The following is a 21,142-nucleotide window of genomic DNA, read 5'->3' as shown; positions in this document are numbered from 1 at the left end:
ACATGTTTTTTTTTATGAACTTGCACACATTACTTTTAAATTACCGTATTTTCGCGACTATAAGGCGCACTTATAATCCTTTTTTTTCTCAAAAAACAACTTTATATATGGATCAATTGGTTGATCCATACTAGTTAACGGGGATCCATTGGAGGGAAAGTCTGGTGCCAGCAGCCGCAGTAATTCCAGCTCCAACAGCGTATATTAAAGCTGCTTCTCGGCGCAAGATGCACGAAAGCATTAATCAAGAATGTTTTCATTCATCAAGGAGGAAAGTTGGAGGTTCAGAGATATTGTTCATATCCACATTAACGTTTGAACAACGTTACCATGGGACTGATGAGTTTTCAGAAGGCTTAATAAAGTTTGATTTAGCACAGATCTAGTGGATGCATAACGTTTTACTGCAGTATCTTCTATTCTATTCCAGGCGCCCTATGTAGGAAAATAGTTAGGGCTAAAATAGGCGATTCATTGAAGGTGCGCCTTACAGTCCCGAAAATACGGTAATCATTTTATTCAATTTCTAAGCACAACAGATCCCAGAAAATCATGTGATTAATCACAATAATAAAAATCATTCGTTGACCAGCACTAATAGTCATAGATGATACGGCGCATTTATAGATAACTAAAAGCACGTAGAGGTGATTACTGACGTCTCTGTCCACGGTGGTGGCAAAGCTGACGGCTTCTTTCTGGCTGCAGTTGACGGCTTTTTGCAGCGTGTAGATCACCTGTTCATAGGTATGCACTTCATCATTAAACAGCATGCAGTAGTAGGTGTCTTCTCGAGCCCTGTGTGCACACACACACACACACACACACACACACACACACAAAGTGTCTTTATCACAGTATAATGGAAGCCTTGGGATTTACGATCAAGTCTAACACATAGCAGCAAATAAAAGGCCCTCATCACAAACAAATATAATAATAATGTTGTTTTTGTTAATGTAATTTTCAGACTGAGCACTGCTCTGCAGGCTAACAAGGCTGTTGCTCTTCTCCTCCTGTCTAGCTCAGTTCTATTGGCTGTGATGATTAAGCACTAAAAGGGCCCACAGACGATGTTGTTGCAGCGTGCAGGAGATCAACCAGGAAAGGATGAAGCGTCCTCAGAACGAGGCGCGTGTGAACCTCCCAACACGCACCTCCCCGCACGGCGTGACGCACACACGGTCTGAAGTACAACATCTGCACTTGAAGGTGGTTCTCTTAGTCATGTTCAGAAGAAGAGAGGTTCTTCATCATCTGAAACGTAAATGACCTTGTGTGTCTTAGCACCTGGCTCGGTGCAGAGTACGAAAAAATGTACAGTTGGAGGAATGGATGAAGTTAAAAGTTAATTTAGTTTTTGTGTAACTGCTCAACCTGCGTCACTGAAGTCATTTTTCTTTGACATCACAGACTGAAACATCCTTTTTTGTGCTGGTCCACTTTACCTCACTAACAGGGACCCGTACTACTGATTATATTACGGGTAGACGAAATCCAGCATTCTGATTGGTTGAGAGTGAGACAATTATGGTGGACGTCAGCGATGTGAATGAATGCGATGCTGCCAGATGTTTACCTGCACGTAGGGGACTATTTTCTCTCTCGACTGATGACATGTGACACACAACGTTTAGAACTACAACTATTTTGTGCTGAAAGGCAGATATTTACCTACTATTTATAATGTCGCTGGTAAGCGTATTATTAAAGGCAGTACTTCATGTTAGGCCTCTTATTATTATTATTGCTTAAACATAGGCTGCATTATGCCGTTTCCTGAAATCAGACAAATGTTTCTTCTGGTACCGGTTTAGAAACAAAAAGGAAACCGTATGTTAACTTGCTATTGCTCTGAGAGTACTTAATAAAAGTGATCAGTACACTAGTTGTTATGTATTATGGAATTTTGCACAAAATGCGGTTATATATACATATATTAGTGCTGTCAATGAAAATATTTAATCCCAATTAATTGCATTCATGTCATAATTAACTCAAAATTAATCAGAACCTTTTATATATTCTCAATGTCCCTTAATTTATTTTTTCACCAAACTTGAATGTTCTTATCAACATGGAAAAGTGGATTGGCTTCCTTTATGTTAAGTTTTATTTTATTGAAAAACAACATTGCCAAACAGGGCGGTACAAAATAAAGTGCTCAGTGTGTGTGCGTGCGCGCGCGTGCGTGCGCGTGCGTGCACGTGTGTGTGTGTGTGTGTGTGTGTGTGTGCACGCGTGTGTGTGTGTGCGTACGGTGGCTCCAGTCCTGCAGGTAGTTGGTTCTCCTGATCCCACGTCAGCATGTCCACAGCGTACTTCAGGAGGATCGAGAAGATGCTGAAACCACGAGCGACCATATCAGCAGGCAGCACAGATACAGGATCCTAGAGGGACAGACAGGACACGTTACACCGAGAGAAAGACAGGACACGTTACACCGAGAGAAAGACAGGACACGTTACACCGAGAGAAAGACAGGACACGTTACACCGAGAGAAAGACAGGACACGTTACACCGAGAGAAAGACAGGACACGTTACACCGAGAGACAGACAGGACACGTTACACCGAGAGAAAGACAGGACACGTTACACCGAGAGAAAGACAGGACACGTTACACCGAGAGAAAGACAGGACACGTTACACCGAGAGACAGACAGGACACGTTACACCGAGAGAAAGACAGGACACGTTACACCGAGAGAAAGACAGGACACGTTACACCGAGAGACAGACAGGACACGTTACACCGAGAGAAAGACAGGACACGTTACACCGAGAGAAAGACAGGACACGTTACACCGAGAGACAGACAGGACACGTTACACCGAGAGACAGACAGGACACGTTACACCGAGAGACAGACAGGACACGTTACACCGAGAGACAGACAGGACACGTTACACCGAGAGAAAGACAGGACACGTTACACCGAGAGACAGACAGGACAAGTTACACCGAGAGACAGACAGGACACGTTACACCGAGAGACAGACAGGACACGTTACACCGAGAGACAGACAGGACACGTTACACCGAGAGAAAGACAGGACACGTTACACCGAGAGAAAGACAGGACACGTTACACCGAGAGAAAGACAGGACACGTTACACCGAGAGACAGACAGGACACGTTACACCGAGAGAAAGACAGGACACGTTACACCGAGAGAAAGACAGGACACGTTACACCGAGAGACAGACAAGTAGAGGGACAGACATGCGTGTCTCACCTCCTCTGTGTCTCTGTTGGTGTCGGTAGGCTTGTGTTTCTGGCAGTATGGACCTTTCTTCCAGGCTTCAGCATCTCCACAGTCACAGAAGCCTCCACCACCTGACGTAGTCATCTACAGCACATTTATAATAATACAATAGATTTGGAAAATATATAACAATGTGTGTTCTTCCTGTGGGGACTTACTCTGTACCGATGTTCTTTGTGAATACTCTCAAGGAAACACTTCATGCACAGCACACAGGTCGGATCAGCTGCACACTCCCTAGAAACACACACACATTAATGCATGGACATAGCATGTGTGTGTGTTACCTGTGTGTGTGTGTGTGTGTGTGTTACCTGCAGGAGTAGGTGGGCTCTCCCACCTTGAACACGTGTCCACACAGAGGCGATGGCTGGTTGTTCTCCTGTAGGAGAGCCAGGCCTGAGGCCGGCTCCTCACCCAGCAGGAGCCACTCCAAAGGAGCCAGGAGGAGCATCTGAGAGACCAGATCCTCCCTCTGCTCCTCCCTCTGCTCCTCCCTGCTGCTCCCTCCACTGGGCCCCAGGCAAAGGATTCTGGGTACATACACAGCAAGGTGATGGTACACCTCCTGCTGTAGGTTGGCCGACACCAGCCATCGCTGTAGAGGAGGACAGATGATTACAGATGTTTCTAACATTAAATAAAACTAAATGGTAAGATTAAATAACGTAGAGCTACTTTTCCTGTCCTTTGACTGCTTTACATCTCATTTCTATGATTTCCAATCCCGGTTATCCATTTTATTTTCTTATATTGTGGTTATTTTAATCATTTAATTAGTTTTTGTGTGCAGAGTTTTGACACATGTTTAGACAAAATAGGCGCTAAAGACAATTATGTTTCATTTTTTATACTAACTTTATTTTAAAGATGTGTTTCATCAACATCAAGCCTCTCCAACGTCCAAACCATATGCATATTTATATAAAAACACAAATGTGTCACACACAAGGCTTGACTTAAATGAAACGTTTAAACAATACAGCATTCACAAGGACAGCTATGTGTCCTCTTTCTATTTTTAACCATTGTTAAAAGGGTCGCCTGTTAAACGCTATAACACCTGTTGTTACGTGTTGGCCGGAAGGTGAACCTGCAGTCAGAGCGTTTAAAGATGTTTCCAACGGGGAATAATGCAGCTTACTACAGAACTCGATGAGTCGGTGTTTACGCTGATAGCTGGCACTGACACAGCTGCTGTCACTCATCCAGATGTTTTACAGATCACCGCAAGCATTAGCGAAAGCGTTAGCATTAGCTTAGTGTAGCAGATTAGGCAGAATGCGTTGAGCCGGTGAGAGCTCGTGCTGTGACGCACCGACGCGGTGACAGGTGAGGAGCTCGAGAGTCCGCTTACCAACGCGGTGTCTTTGGCGGAGAAGTTCAGGAACTCAGAACATAGAAGAAACGGTGGGTCTCTGTCGGACTGGGCCGACGCCATCTTCCTCCCTCAGCTGTGCTGCTGGACGAAAGAGAACCCGGAAACGGAAACCATCAACTGCCGAGGAGGCGTGGCCTAACCATGAGGGCAGCGAGATAAGAAGCTGTCGAGTATAATAAATCATTAAAAAAATTCGTACAAAGACATATATTATCAAATCTGTATTTTAAGTATTATAATACAAAAAGCAAAACGAACAAAAGTTACCTCTGACATGTAGTAGAGTATAATGCGTAACGTTAGTACAATAAAACGTACAATATGTACCACTGGAGATGGAGTACAGTGAATTTACTTGTCTTTCGTAGTCTTGTAGTACATAGTTAATAGATAGTTAGTACTTGTAGTTTGTATATAGATACTAAACTATGTACTCAAGGGCGTAAGCGTAGATTTACAGTTCTTTCAACTGCAAAATGAACATCGTAAACACCCAAATCAAGACTACATGAAAATGTATGTGTAGTCATCAATTCAGCTTCAGCTCTTATAAGTGTGTAAAGCTCCTTTTGTATGAAAAAATGCAACTGATTGATACAAAGAAGAAAAGAGTAGCTCATTACATATGTAAGCTATTATTGCACTCCTGTTCCGGTGTAAGTTATTTTATTGTGAAGGAGGAGAGGAAGTAGAGGAAGGGTTCAGTGTTGTGAAGAAAAAGTGACGAGAAATAAAGTTGCCGCCGGCGTGGCGCAGAACCGGAGCCGTGTTGTTGTTTTTTATTAAACCAAGTATAGGCGTACCATAACCCTCGGCTACACATATAACTTGTTGTGGCCAACCAGCCGTCTAGTTTAGTCACAGTCGCTTTTGACGTGGCCAACGGAAATCTCATGGTCCTTTATTGTTTCCACTGTGAAATTGCTTGTTCAAGCTATAAAAGAGACCCCTGTAATCGTTTCACTCCCGTACGTCCTACAATCAGGGCAATACATTATTTTCTCGTCTGGACCTCCGCTTTTCATTTAACAGTTTTTCTCTTTTGTGTCCTCCTGGTTTTCATACGGTTGCTATTTGCCGCCACATCCTCGCCTCTCACTCAGCAGTTCTCCTGAAGTTTTATTAAAAGTCTCCACCTGTTGGTTTGCACGTCTTGGTTGCTTGGTAACAAACGTATGGGGGCTGAGAGGGAACAGCGGTACGTGCAGGATACATCGTTAGCAGGACAACGTGGTTGGTGTTTCCTACTCATGTCGTGGCGTCTACTCTGGTTGAAATGCGTGTGTCTCACGGTCAATGTGTGAGGCTTGAGAACCCTGCAATAAGTTTATTGTTTTTAGAGGCGTTTTGAGAAGACTACTGTATCAGACTGTCTCACCAAGCCGAGGAAACGGCTGGCGACTACCGTTGCTAAAAAAGGGTCTGCATGGACATCTCTGATGGCCAAAAAGCCCTGAGCTGTGACGGGTCTTCATCTCCAAGCACATCTGTCTCTGAAGTGCCGCACATTTGGCCTGCTAGCTGAACTGAGATAAGCTGAGCTAAACTACATGAGCGCACACTCAAACTCGCCAAAGCGTAAAATAGTTTTTTCCGTAGTCGATGCACATGAACCACGGTGCCACCGATGTAACCAAAGTGTTCTTGGTTTGTGGATGATGTGCTCATGACACATTAATAACCGCCGTTACAGTACAATGAAAAAAATAGAAGTAGAATTCCACCCGCCAAAGTGGCTAGTGAGGGACACTGCTTTACCCTAACAATGTGCTAACTACTGACTGAACACTAACTACATCAAGCTTACCCGTCAATACTGCTGTGGATTAATTTATTCATAGTTTTACCTATTTTCTAACTCACTGAGTTTATCTATCAAACTTGTGGTGAGGACCCACATCTTCACAGGGACTCTCAGTAAGACACACACATAGAGCACACTGGAGATCTGGATTCTTCCATTCAGGGAGATTTATCTAACCCCATTCCTACCAACTAACCCAACAACACTGGAATAAACCAAGCTCTTTCTGGAAAGACACCAACGAGGTGATGAGACAGCACCTCAAGAACTGGTGTGCTAACACTACTACTAGAGTAGTACTACAGGTGTGCTACAGTAATACTACTGCACCAATCACACCCCTGTAACGTTGTTACCACTTGACTCATCCGGCCAATTAACAGCAGTTATACAGATCTGTCCGTCACGTCAAGCTCCAGTAGCAACCGAACTGCTTCACCGCACTCTAAAGGCATCAGACAAGGTCAGTAGTAATGTTAATGTTAGTGGTAATGAAGTTAGCGGTTATGCGAGTAGTAGTATCACTGGTGATGTCACTGGTGATGTCACTAGTGACACAAGGGCAGGACTCAAATGATCAAAACTTTGCTTCATCGTCATGCTAATGGTTACTTACATGATATGCATTTCTTGGTCATGATTGTTATTTCTCGTGAACGGCCCAATGATGTGTCACAATCTAAATGTTGCCGCTGAATGTGGAATGGAATTATCTCCTTTCCTTTCGTAAAGGATGGTTCAGTGGTTCCTATCCTAAAGAAGCTAAGTAAGAAAGCATTGAAGCTCCTTTCCTTTCAGGTCATTTCACTCAGTGCATTCAGTGCTTAACAAAAACACTATTCCAATCCACTTTGTTTCTGTCACAACCCACTTTGGCGAAAGAAAAATGTTAATGACTCACACCCAAGAAAATTGTAATTTTACATTTTGGAAACTCATGCTAAATGTTGAGCTATAATTTTGAGAATAATTTTGGATTTCCACATGCGACGCCACCTGTAATAGCACTGCGACCCACTAGTGGGTGGCGCCCCACAGTTTGAGAAACACTGCCATAAAGCAACTGCACCACGGTCACATGACTTCACATTAGAGACACACACCTGACCCCAAATGATAATAAAACAATGGAATACAAAATGAGTGTGTATATTTAATTGTACTGACGGAATGGTCAATGATACATTTCTCATATGAAAACTGATCCCTTAGACAGGTTACATAGGTGCTTACACAACTAGAACATTTGGAGCAAAGAGAAGTTGCTTGTTTGATTGCCAGCTGTCAGAGTGCCTTTGAGCAGGAGACGTGAAGCTGTATATGGTAGTTCATCCAAACCAGTGGTTCCCCATACAGTCTGTGTTCCAGGAGACTCCACAGAGCCAACACCACTCGGCCCTGCATAGGGGGCACTGCATGTGCATGCATCCGCCTGCAGAGGGTGACATCAAAGGGTCATAAAGTACTTATTCACAGTATCTCACAGTACCCCTTGGCGGGCCAGATCCGGTCTGAGGGCCGTATGTTTGACACCCCTAATCTATCTCGTATGAGACACTACTGTAATATGAACTGTCACATGTGTCCTGTCTCCACCGGCTGTTTCCTAACTCCAGTCGGGATCACTGAAAGGAGATGTTCAAATTGTTCACATAGTCCAAACAGAAAGAACATCATATATGTGGAATCCGTTTACACTATTCCCTCTGCTGTAACAGTTCAAATCTGCCAAGAAAATGTTAGATCCCTTAGAAATATGTCTTTTATCGTATTATAGACTTTTTAATGATCACTAAATCTTGGACTGGCCCAGAGGAATGCACACCCCTGATTGAATCATCCCCCCTGTACTTTGTCCACCCACACCATCTTCACTATCCAACTTCAGTGAAATCTCTTTTAGACTGATATCTAAGATGGCAGCCTTGGTACGTCTGTGCTGTTTGTTTTTTGTAGTTAATTCTGTTTTCTGCTGGGATTCCCGGAGCTCTTTCGCCAGAGATGAGCTCATGAACATCCGGGGAACAACTCCAGTGGAGCTACTTGCAACTTTTCTTCTTTCTTCTATGGAATTACTGGACATTCTCGGGGAGGGTGTGCTCACCTTTACTTACGCATATGAGTGATTCTCCTATTCTCCTGATCTGGAATCTTTTATCATCAGCTGTAAATCCTTTTACTCCCCCTGTGAGTTTGCTTCATTCATCCTAGTTGTTGTTTACATGCCGCCGCTGGGCAACATGCAGGAGACTCTGTGGTGTCCCTCAGGGGTCTATATTGGGTCCCCTTCTATTTACCATTTACATGCTAACCCTAGGCCACATCATTTGTCAACATAATTCAGAGTGTCATTGTTACGCAGATGATACACAACTTTACATTAAGCCTGATACCTCCACAATTTCCTGCATCATGTCCAGCCTTGCCGACTTAAGGAATTGCATGTCCAGAATTTTTCTGGAGTTAAATGACTCCAAATGCGAGGTCGTTATTATTACACCTTCCTGCCCAAGCACGAGCTGTGTTGCTGATCTGTGCTCAGGGCTGGACACGCTATTAACAAATGTTTGGCATTCTTTTTGACTCTGCGTTGTCCTTTGATTCTCAGGTTACCAAAGTTGTGCAGATCTGCCTCGCTAATCTGGGACAATTAAGGAAAATCAGGTCTTTCCTCTCACCTGCAGACCTGGCAAGAGTCATCCACAGGCATATTTTCTCCAGGCTGGATTATTGCAACACACTTTTGTCTGGCATTAGCAGGCAAAACATTCAGAGACTACAAATTATATAAAACGCTGCTGCCAGGCTCTGGCTGCCATTACTCTTGCGCATATTGTTAAGCCCTTTGTAACTTTGTTTGGAAAGGTGCTCTATAAATACAAGTTCTTATAGGGCATCTTATAGAGAAGAACCATGATGTTCACAGTAGAAACAGGAGGTCAATGTGAGCTACTGTTCAGTTCAAACATCTTTGATCATTCTGATTATTGTATCAGTTCACATATCTACTGCCTTAGACTATGATGTGTTACCGTCTCTCTCCACAGGAACCGAGCACTGAGGACAGCGTTTAGTCGTCTCCTGCAGGAGGAGCAAGGAGGCTCGATCCCACCTCCCTCTGACAGACGCCTCCTCCTCAACCACGAAGCCCTGAGGAGGAGAAGCAGGTAGTCTCATGCATTCATACGTTGGCTTTGTCTTCTGTAGAGACTTAGAACTCAGTCTGAAACAAGTCAACCTAGGTATATCTAGCTCACCTGGGAGGATTCCACCATGGGTGGGGCCTGTTCGGTGAGACACGCCCCCTCATGGTACCGCTCCCTGCAGTATTTGCAGAAGACAAAGCCACAGCCGAGATGTCTGTCACAGGTCACCCTCCTGCTGTCATCTGGTGGGATAAGCCCCGCCCCACAGCCAGGTGACGGACACATCAGTCCTCCATTCATAAGAAGGCACTCCTCTGCCCCGTACTTCTGGTAACGCCCATACTGGGAAACACAACAGACCCCAAGTCAGTCTTCTTCCACGGTTACATTGCTTGCTTCACATACAATGTAAACTTCAAGCAAAGCTAACTAGCTTTATCATGATATCATTGTTGAATCGGTGAGCTAGCTAGCTAGAAAGCATAAAGAGGAGGAAGAAGAGTGAAGGAGGAGGAGAAGAGCAAACGCTTGCCTGATCGTCTCCCAGAATCCTGAAATGATGCAGCTCTTTTATGAGAGAGTCATTACAGCCGGCTGGAAACACAAATATCACAGGTAGTTTATAAATCAATGACTTCTTGTATTGATGACACATTGAGTCATTGTCATCAAACTGAGTCTCACCAGCACATGGCAGAGAGTAGCCTATCAGTGGGTGGGAAACAAACTGTCTGTCATTGAGACGAGTCTGACAGTAACGATGGAAACACTGGAGACAGATCACATGACGCTCTGCGCACTGGAATACCAGGACGAGCTCCCTGAGAGACAGACAGAGAGAGAGAAAGAGATAGAGACAGACAGGAAGGGAGGAAGACAGAAGTTTATTTTCTCTCTTAAAGATCAAATAGTGTGTGTTACTTTGTTTGTGTATTACGTGGTGTCCGAGCAGGCCATACAGGGCACCTCCCTGCTGTTGGTCATAATGAGGTCGAGGGCCACAGACACGTCGTCCTCTGACGTTGGATGGGACGCACACTTCATGTAAAACTCCTACGGCCGCACACACAGAGTGGAGACACTACATCTCCCAGAATGCCACTGGATGAATTGAGCACACACTACACTGACGGCTCCTTACTGCTTTGTTGCTGTCACAACCGTCTGATTGACAGAAGCCGTGAACACGGCCTGGGAGGAGGACATCGTCCCAACAGGATGGATCCTGAAACAGAGGACATCGTCATCAGTACAATCCACACCACCATCCACTGAGGAGCAACAAACCATGAATATATATACATTTATGGAATATATATTTGTATGGAAATTACATCATGTTATTTATTGTGTACAAATATACTTGACACTGGCGTAAAATCATCAAAACAGATATTTAATCTTTTCAAAAAGGAGACACACAGCTGGCTACACAAAGGTTTTCTTTTCCAGCGGCCACATATATACTTCATAATATATCATCATAAACAGGGTGGTTTTGAGCATGCACTTATTGAATGTACTTGTATGAAGGTGACATCATGAACGTATTTTTTGAATGTACTTGTATGAAGGTGACACCATGAACGTATTTTTTGAATGTACTTGTATGAAGGTGACACCATGAACGTATTTATTGAATGTACTTGTATGAAGGTGACACCATGAACGTATTTATTGAATGTACTTGTATGAAGGTGACACCATGAACGTATTTATTGAATGTACTTGTATGAAGGTGACACCATGAACGTATTTACTGAATGTACTTGTATGAAGGTGACATCATGAACGTATTTATTGAATGTACTTGTATGAAGGTGACACCATGAACGTATTTATTGAATGTACTTGTATGAAGGTGACACCATGAACGTATTTATTGAATGTACTTGTATGAAGGTGACACCATGAACGTATTTATTGAATGTACTTGTATGAAGGTGACACCATGAACGTATTTTTTGAATGTACTTGTATGAAGGTGACACCATGAACGTATTTTTTGAATGTACTTGTATGAAGGTGACACCATGAACGTATTTTTTGAATGTACTTGTATGAAGGTGACACCATGAACGTATTTACCCTGCTGAGTGTGAATGTTGTTTCTCTGCAGCTGCTGCAACAAACTCTGAGCTTCCCAGGTTGGATTGACTTACATCCCTTACAGTACACAAAGAAAGTACTGCATGTACGCACACCTGTAGACACACAGTACACACAGGCAAAGTCCTTCAATAGGGACAAGGACAGGAGTACTCAAATACTCGCATCCTTACTGCACGAGTTTGAAGTACTGTAAAGAAATATATATAATATAATGGTAGGGGAAACACTGCTGAGTACAATTATATAATTAATACTGTCACCTCACATGCACCAAGGGAGTAGAAACAACTTTACTTCACACTAAGCGAGCATACAGGTAATACTGTTACCTCACTTATTCTGAGGGGTGTACTGACATATTAGAGTAGTACTGGATACTAGTAGAGTACTGGCATACTACTGGAGTACTGAATAATAATCAGGAATCAGGAAACGTTTATTGCTATAATATGTCAGACATACAAGGAATTTGACGTGGCGAAGTGCTGATACTAATACTGAAGTGATGACATAGTGCAGGAGTAGCGACACTGTGGCCTCCTTAACTGACCTTTCAAACTTGCAGCTTGCACCTCCTCTCTGTCACCTCCTTTTGCTTCTTCCCCTTCTCCACCATTACTCCCGTCCAGGCCCCAGGGGGTGCAGGGGAGGCGTGACGAGCTGATATCTAACCTGGTCAGACTACTCCACCCGTCCTGCCCTCCTCCAACCAGGCCCTCCCGCAGGAGAAGATGGGCGGGGGTTGCAGCTGACTTAGAGGGGACCACATGGACAGTGCTCTGCTCCGGGAGGTCACAACCCTGAGAGGAGGAGGAGATGATGATATAGCAGAGTAACAAAGAGCAGGTGAGCAAAAGCTCCTCACCTGCAGTGTGAAGCTGCTCTCTAGCTCTCTTCCAGCAAACAGCACCCTGAGGAGCTCTGCTCGGACCCCCTGCTGACTCCCCACCAGCTGCTGAAGGTCCGCCACGCTGGCCTCCTCCTGCAGCTCCACGGGGACGCAGGGCCCCAGGTTGTACCTCACGTATACTGAGGGAGTACAAGTAAACAAGTAATACTGTCACCTCTAGTACACAGAGGAAGTATAGGTATACTATTATTACTGTCAACCCATGTACACAGACAAACAAGTACTTCTTTTACCTCAGGTATACTGAGGTAGTACAAGTAAAGTAAGTAATACTGTCACCTCACATACACTAAGGGAGTACAAATAATACTGTCACCTCTAGTACACTGATGGAGTATAAATAGATAATACTTATACCTCAGGTACACTAAAGAAGTACAATACTTACACGTCAAGTACAACAGAGAAGTTTACAAATTCCTATACTTTAAGTACATTACGGTGGTACAAACACTTATAACGTATGTACACACTTTGCAAATACTTATGTCTTAGGGAACACTAAGGGAGTACAAATCCTAAAAAAGTATTCAAGTTATACGACGAGGACACTGCAGGGACACAAGTAATACTATTACACATTCAATAAAAATACAAGTAAATCTTAAACTCACATAGCACTACACTAACTACTAAAAACGAGTATTACTTATACCTCACGTACACTACAAGTCAACAAGTCATACTTATACTTCAAGCAGCGCTCACTTATCATCAGACGATTTGTCCTTCGGTCGCCATTTGTGTTTTGGTGATCGCGGTGCACTCTGGGCAATGTAGTCCTACCGCAGGCACGTACAACCTGCAAACCGACTACAGCACAGTTACGCGGAAATTACGTCATGAATTAGCATCAGACGTGCATTGTATACATGAATGATGTGTCTCGGTGTTTCGTTAGCTGTGGCCGTGTCTTCAGCCTTCAGCAGCCTTCGTAGACCTGAGCTGGTCCTCCAACGACCGCAGAGGCTGAACCAAAAGGTCTCCGACATGGGACTGTCCATAGGGACGGTCTGTCCTACGGGGGGACTTCTTGCCTGCGTCATCAGCCTTACCTCCGCTGCTCCCGTTGCCTAGCAACCTACTGAGCTTAACAATAAAAGCCTTAAAATTCGAAAACTTTTAAATTACAGATAAAGAAGATAAACTTCTTCTCATTTCATTTGATGAAATTATGATATATTCCAGGAGATTTCCCTTGTTCAGACCAGCAGAATAACCTTAACAAGCTCCTCCCAACATCAGCATGCAAGCAGTCTCAGGCTCTGCTCTCTCCCTTTTACCGACCTACCTTGACTGCCGCACCTCCCGGGTAACCTGGAGAGGATCTGTGTTGGAACCTTGTCCTCTTACTACTGGAGTTCCTCAGGGCTCCGACCTGGATCCCCTCCTCTTCTCTCTCTACACCAACTCTCTCAGCTCTGTCATTCGCTCGCACTGTTTCTCGTACCACAACTAATTCTCTCCTTCCCTCACTCGGACACTCAGGTGGCGGCCCAGATCTCTGCCTGTCTGACTGACATCTCTCAGAGGAGGTCCGCTCGCCACCTAAAGATCAACGAAAAACTCTCCTACCCAGGACCTGACTGTTAACTTTGGCATCTCCGAGTTAATGCCCACTTTGACTGCTGGGAACCTCGGTGTGACACTTGACTCCAACTCTCTCTGACTCCCAACACGTGAATGGATGGGGTCCAGTCTCCATTCAGCTAAATGACATGTAATGTTATCATAACTTAATGTACTGCATAAATGAGGAACAGCTAAGCATTTATATTCATTATTACTGAATAAACAAGACTAATGAAGGTCAGTTAAATCATCCGACAGCTGATTTATTGATTGAATGCTAAACAAAACTTTGAACGACCAACGCCCAGATGTTTGTAAGTACAATATGTATAAACACGGGTTCGTGGTTATTTAACGAGCAGCAGGGGGCGGTGTGACGCGGCGCCCCGCCTGCGTAGTCCAGAGAAGAAGGAGTTCTATTTTGTTTCTGGCGGAAGCAGAAGAAGAAGAAGAAGTGTCGTTATCATCACGGTCCGTTAACGTCAGTTTACATTTAATCAATAATCAATTTAATCAAGAGTTGATGAATCAATAAATCAATACATCGGTGAATCACGTGTTCATACGGACTGACCTGGGGTCAGAAGGTAAGACAGACTCGGGTTGAACACGTTACTCGGTTAGTTAGCATTAGCTGCTTCCTGTTTGCGTTAGCTCTAAACAAACGGAAATGTGTCACGTTAACAGTCAAACAAAACGTTTGTCCGGTAAAGTTACCGTTTATCGGGTAACGTTATCGGACAAACGGGTTATTTGTTCTTCAAAGAACGAAGAATCACGTTAATAACTACAGACAGATTAGCTTCTGCTAAGCTAAAGTGAAACTGAAGACTTGTGACTTGATGCGCTGGATACTTCCGTATACGACACTCATGAGTGTATATATATAAATATATAAACTCATAACTTACACTAAATGAGCAGATTATATACCACTATATATGCCTAGTCTATAAGATATGTTATAGTATAATAGTATGTAGAGCAGCTACATAACTGATACCATATTTAACGGTATTCATGTAGTTTAGCAGATACATACTACTAAAACTAAGAATATTATTTACACTATGTAAAGTATCTCTACGTTGAGTACAAACAAGCATATATGTAGAGTGTTTAACAGTATGAGTATATAACACTACATAGTATATAATATCATAGCTGTAGAGTACATCACACTATGTACGAAGTGTATTTAACATTGTAGAGTGTATACAAGTAGACATAGTGTATAACTACATACACACATACACTGTAGAGTATATAACGGTATACTGTGTACAGTTTAGAACAATACATGACCATCATTTATCATTGGCAGATGTACTACTATCGAGATGCGAGTGCTGAGGTGAGCTGCTGCTACAAATACCTCATGTTCAGCTACAACATCATCTTTTGGGTGAGTCACATGGACCTTATGCCTTATGTTTCATTTTAATAGCAATCACAACCCGGTTAGGCAGATTGGGACATTTTATTTGTTCCGCTACTTTAAACCTGAACTAGCCCCTACTATTAGTATTCTCAAAAAGAAAAACGTCTTACGCCTTTAATGAGGGGAGTGATGGGGTTGGGGATTGAAAGAAGTGTTTCAGATTGAGACATAATGATATTGAACTGATAACGGAAGGAATCGCTTTTTAAAATCTGGCTACAGAGCTATTGGATTAAAACCTACAGATGAAACCTTTGTTTAGTGGAGAAGGAATTGAAAGATTGTTAGACAATGTTCCATTAAATACATGTATGTGTATGTAAATACCATAGACCAGATCCAGGTTGTGATTAAAACAATTCTCTACACTTGAATCCACCAATGAATAAAATGCTGTCGTTCTCAACATCCACGAGAATATTCACATACTTAGATCTGTGGTGCTCTCAGTGAGGCAGTAGTTTAATAAGCCTCTCAGTGTTGTTTTGTTGTACACTTTCAAATGTCTACATCAAGTTACATTTCCTGAAACTGAGCCCTTTTCTGTCTGCTAGTCAGCTGACAGGATGCAGAGGCTTCCTGTCAGGCCTCGGTTATCGGATCTGTTATTTCATCAGCTCTATCGGACCTGACTAATCACTGGTGTGTCCTCTTGTTGCAGCTGGCTGGTGTTGCCTTCATCGCAGTTGGTTTTTGGGCGTGGAGTGAAAAGGTGACAAAACGCACGTTCATGAAACCAATCGAAAAATAAATAACTGCATATTTCTGTTAATTTAGTGTTTCAAAAAAACAAAAACAGAACAAAACAAAAAAATGTGGACGCCTGAGCACTCAGGACATTTATTTAATATATATATATATACACACGTTACTGGTGTGGTATGGATCATTGTAAACAAGTATAGTTTATTTTAATAGTGTAATTATCATAGTGTGTAATACGGCTGATGATCCTTTTATAGTATAAGTCCCTGAGTTAATGGTGCATGGTGTACTGATACTAGAAAGGTAGCAGGGTACCTGTTGAACCCTAACACCTGGTACAGCAGGCAGAATTTATTTTGACATCTCACCCATCTCACCCTAACCCCCTAACCCTATATGTATGTAGCACTAATATGTGTATATACCTCTATATGTATGTAGCACTGATATGTGTATATACCTCTATATGTATGTAGCACTAATATGTGTATATACCTCTATATGTATGTAGCACTGATATGTGTATATACCTCTATATGTATGTAGCACTAATATGTGTATATACCTCTATATGTATGTAGCACTGATATGTGTATATACCTCTATATGTATGTAGCACTAATATGTGTATATACCTCTATATGTATGTAGCACTAATATGTGTATATACCTCTATATGTATGTAGCACTAATATGTGTATATACCTCTATATGTATGTAGCACTAATATGTGTATATACCTCTATATGTATGTAGCACTAATATGTGTATATACCTCTATATGTATGTAGCACTAATATGTGTATATACCTCTATATGTATGTAGCACTAATATGTGTATATACCTCTATATGTATGTAGCACTAATATGTGTATATACCTCTATATGTATGTAGCACTAATATGTGTATATACCTCTATATGTATGTAGCACTGATATGTGTATATACCTCTATATGTATGTAGCACTGATATGTGTATATACCTCTATATGTATGTAGCACTGATATGTGTATATACCTCTATATGTATGTAGCACTGATATGTGTATATACCTCTATATGTATGTAGCACTAATATGTGTATATACCTCTATATGTATGTAGCACTAATATGTGTATATACCTCTATATGTATGTAGCACTAATATGTGTATATACCTCTATATGTATGTAGCACTAATATGTGTATATACCTCTATATGTATGTAGCACTGATATGTGTATATACCTCTATATGTATGTAGCACTAATATGTGTATATATCTCTTTATGTATGTGTACCTGTGTGTGGTGGACTTCAGGGGGTCCTGTTGGATCTGACGCAGGTAACCCGGCTGCATGGTTTTGACCCGGTCTGGTTGGTCCTGGTCGTTGGTGGAGTCACGTTCACTCTGGGCTTTGCTGGATGTGTCGGAGCTCTGAGAGAAAACATCTGTCTTCTAAAGTTTGTACGTTAAAAACATCTGCCTTCAAAATATATCGATTAGAAAGAGTTTGCATCTTAGATTCTACATTTTTGTCTTTTTTTTTTCAGGTGTTCTCCATCTACATATTTTTCTCAAAGTTCAGGTGTTCTCTTTTGGTTCTTCTCAGTTCTCCGGTGTGATCGGCTTCATCTTCTTGTTGGAGCTGACGGCTGCGGTTCTGGCCGTGGTGTTTCAGAGTCAGCTCAGAGACTGGATCAACGACTTCTTCTTAGCCAATGTCAAAGGTTACAGAGACGACATCGACCTGCAGAACCTCATCGACTCTCTGCAGAGGATGGTAACATATCCCCCAGAACACAAACACAATATTTTCAATATTCTTCTACTATCAGAACCTTTAGTATGTTTCTCCACTATCAGAACCTTAATCATCTTCTACTAGAACCTCCATCAATAAGACCTCTAACATCAGAACTTGTATCATCATCTTCTTCTACAAACAGAACCGTTACATCTTCTACTAACAGACCCTACTATCAGAATCGTGAGTCTGTTCTTCTTTAACAGAACTACTGCTGTGGAGCTCAGGGACCCAACGACTGGGATCAGAATGTGTATTTTAGCTGTAACGGAACCCATCGCAGCAGAGAGAAGTGTGGAGTCCCTTTCTCCTGCTGCATCACAGATCCTGCTGTGAGTTCATCACCGATCAATACGCATCAATATCCATAATAATCAATTCAGTGTCATAGAATGGAAGTGATTGTGTTTGTTTTAGGACTCTGTGCTCAACAGTCAGTGTGGATACGACGTGAGGAATCGACCAACGGTGAGGTCACTCCCTGCTCTTTCAATGTGGCTTCCTGTTTATAGAGGTGAAGGCCCGCCTCCCTGTCACTGTGACGAGGAGGATGTGAGGAGGAGGAGCTGATGTAAGCTGCCTGGTCCACGTTCTATCAGAAACATGTTCTACATTGCTGATAGAGAGAATGCTCCTGTTCTGAGTGCTCATCGCCACGTGATCACAGCAAAGTATAGAGCACAACATTTAAGAAGAAGTAAAAGAAATGGAACAAATGCCTCTGCAATATATATTGCACCCATTTTAACAATAAAACAGTTTTATTGTTAAAATGGGTTTGGATTTATTATTTATAATTGGCTGAGACTGTCGAGTCCAAATGGGAGTAAGGAAACAATTTTCACATTTTATTTATTTTCTCTTATTTTGAAATGCAGCCCTACTTTTATTTATTTATTGAGAGAACATTATTTATATTTGCATGTATGTTCAATTCTTTGTTATGTGATTAGATGCAGATCTTGATATAAATCCATCCCCCTATTTAACCACACTAAATAGTTTTAGTTTGCTTCTCTAACTGGACCTCTTTACATTTCAGTTGAATAGCCGTAGTTTAGCACATTAGAACCAGATGAATGAACATGAATCTATTTCATGACAACCATAAATACATCTGGAACTCCACAAGAGGAAAGCACGTTTCTGTATGAGTAAAACCAGAGTTGAATAGTGTTCACTATCCAGCATGCTCTTCTGTTCCTGCAGAGGGAGTGGACTGCGCATATCTACACCAAAGGCTGCATCGCTGCGCTGGAGGATTGGTTACCTGGCAACCTGTACAGGGTGGCCATCGTCTTCATCGTCATCTCTCTGCTGCAGGTCACTACGCAGTCGTTCTTTAATTATCTGGACGACAGAGACACAGTAGGACGTAATCACTGGAGTGTTGTACCTGATTTCTGTTTACCTGTGAACAGATGGTGGGGATCTACCTGGCCAGGACTTTGATCTCGGACATCGAGAAGGTCAATTTCACCTACTGAAGCCACACCCACAGAGGGCGGGGCTTCTTACACAGCAGGTGTGGCCTCTGCCAGGTGGACCAAATTTCTTCAGATGTGCCTTTTTCTTCTTCTTCAGTAACCTCGCTGTACCTGCCTTCACTTCCTGTCATCAGTTTGAGGATCTTATGATCACCTCGTTGCTATGGTTACTGAAAACATAGACTTTCGCTGAATATGCATAAATCTTTCTTTGGGCTTTTTTTGTGTTGCTGTGTCTTTATCTGTTCGATGATGAAACTCTGCACCAGAGTGCCTTCAGTTCCCTTATCATTGATTAAGGAAGGACTTCTCTGTGCGTCCTTCATCATCATCATCGTCATCTTCAGGTTGAACTCAGGTCGTCTTTTGTGAGTTCTGAAATGATTCAGTTTACAGGGGAATAGGACCGATGTGTGATTGTTAAATGACTGCAATGATTCATTGATGATCAAAATGTGTAAACTAATTGAAACCAACATTAAAAGCCATCTTTAACGGTGGGGCCATTGATGGCTCCAGCTCTCTCATTGGAGCATTGACGGTTCAGACCAAAGACCAAAGAAGAAGAAACGGAGTAGAAGGGGCGTTAGACTGCTCCCTAGTTAGCTAGCATGCTAAGTCTGCTTCAATGCTAACGCTTGTTAGCACCAGTGTGTTCTACTCCTGTTCTATTTATTTCTATCAAAAGTTTGTTTGGACTTCAACTGATTTTATTTTATTGTCTCAGTTTTTTATATATGTGTACATATAAAACTTAATTTTTTATGGCTTTTTATATTCACCTTAATAAAACTGAAGTTTGGTCAGAGTGTTTTGTCCCTTTGAACTCATGATAGTACAGTTATGTAAAACCTTTGTGTTGAATTGATCATGATTGATTTTTAAAACATAATAGAATGAATCGGATCTCTCCCCACGTGTCTATTATTATTCAAATATTAAATCAATGTAATAATCAACCAACAACTAATATCTTAATATTTGCAATCATTGACTGAGCTGTTAAAAGTATCATCAGAATTCTAACCTTCTAAATTACTCAATGCCATGAAGTTGAATGTTTTTCTAGATTCTACTGAAGTCAATAACCAAAACATTGGTTGTGATGACTTACATAATAATGCAGAAAGACTAAAAAGCACAAATACTCATCATAATTTACATCATCACCGAACATCACTACTCATCTTCACAAGTTAATCCTCTAATGGTAAAATATGTTATAACAGTCTTATGCTCAAAGAGCGATTATTGTGTGTATTGAAGTAATGTGAGAAGAGTTGTCTTCTGACGCTGTGTGAAGGAGGACGCTTTCTCACAAATGCTCAAACAAAGGAACTCTGTTCCCCATCTGAACCTTGGTTCTTATCTCAACTTGGTTTGCAATATTTCATACCTGCCAAAGAGGATGACCTTCATGTGTGTGTATAAGAACTCATTTTCACTCCACAGAGCATCGTCATACGTGTTTGTGTGTTTGACCTCCTGCTTGCAAGCAATAAGTGGACTTGTTGCAACTTTGATC

General features: G+C 42.1%; 3 protein-coding genes across 7 annotated transcripts in view; 1 reads left to right on the top strand and 2 right to left on the bottom strand.

Moving 5' to 3' along the window:
* Window positions 1-4,760, bottom strand: part of ubr2 (ubiquitin protein ligase E3 component n-recognin 2) — a 30,729-nt gene extending 25,969 nt beyond the window's left edge. For all 5 annotated transcript variants that reach the window (XR_005119929.2, XR_005119930.1, XM_037465425.2 and 2 more), the window contains exons 1-6: window positions 4,627-4,760; window positions 3,584-3,867; window positions 3,428-3,506; window positions 3,240-3,353; window positions 2,260-2,390; window positions 660-798 (exon numbers count right to left, since the gene is read on the bottom strand). Coding sequence is in view for 3 of the 5 variants with exons in the window: in XM_037465425.2 (XP_037321322.1) it covers window positions 660-798; window positions 2,260-2,390; window positions 3,240-3,353; window positions 3,428-3,506; window positions 3,584-3,867; window positions 4,627-4,710 (831 nt within the window). In the remaining 2 variants the exon portion in view is untranslated. The remainder of the gene's footprint in view (window positions 1-659; window positions 799-2,259; window positions 2,391-3,239; window positions 3,354-3,427; window positions 3,507-3,583; window positions 3,868-4,626) is intronic.
* Window positions 4,761-7,594: 2,834 nt separating this feature from the next.
* On the bottom strand, window positions 7,595-13,663 carry prkn (parkin RBR E3 ubiquitin protein ligase). The gene is made up of 11 exons (XM_037466402.2): window positions 13,331-13,663; window positions 12,578-12,741; window positions 12,263-12,512; window positions 11,689-11,804; window positions 10,742-10,825; window positions 10,538-10,653; window positions 10,285-10,421; window positions 10,133-10,194; window positions 9,712-9,942; window positions 9,487-9,604; window positions 7,595-7,886 (listed from the first exon to the last, which is right to left on the bottom strand). The coding sequence occupies exons 1-11, from the start codon at window positions 13,335-13,337 to the stop codon at window positions 7,783-7,785; spliced, it is 1,389 nt and encodes a 462-aa protein (XP_037322299.2). The 5' UTR covers window positions 13,338-13,663; the 3' UTR covers window positions 7,595-7,782.
* Window positions 13,664-14,609: 946 nt separating this feature from the next.
* tspan14 (tetraspanin 14) lies at window positions 14,610-20,425 on the top strand. Its single transcript, XM_037466367.2, has 9 exons — window positions 14,610-14,781; window positions 15,519-15,599; window positions 16,297-16,347; window positions 17,644-17,790; window positions 17,936-18,106; window positions 18,337-18,462; window positions 18,548-18,598; window positions 19,340-19,453; window positions 19,552-20,425. Exons 2-9 carry the CDS (start codon window positions 15,519-15,521, stop codon window positions 19,615-19,617), a joined length of 807 nt encoding a protein of 268 aa, XP_037322264.2. The 5' UTR covers window positions 14,610-14,781; the 3' UTR covers window positions 19,618-20,425.
* The last annotated feature ends 717 nt before the right edge of the window (window positions 20,426-21,142 follow it).

Source organism: Pungitius pungitius, chromosome 13 (genome assembly GCF_949316345.1).
Source record: "Pungitius pungitius chromosome 13, fPunPun2.1, whole genome shotgun sequence".
Taxonomy (NCBI): Eukaryota; Metazoa; Chordata; class Actinopteri; order Perciformes; family Gasterosteidae; genus Pungitius; species Pungitius pungitius.
This window is presented reverse-complemented; position numbering and strand designations above follow the sequence as displayed.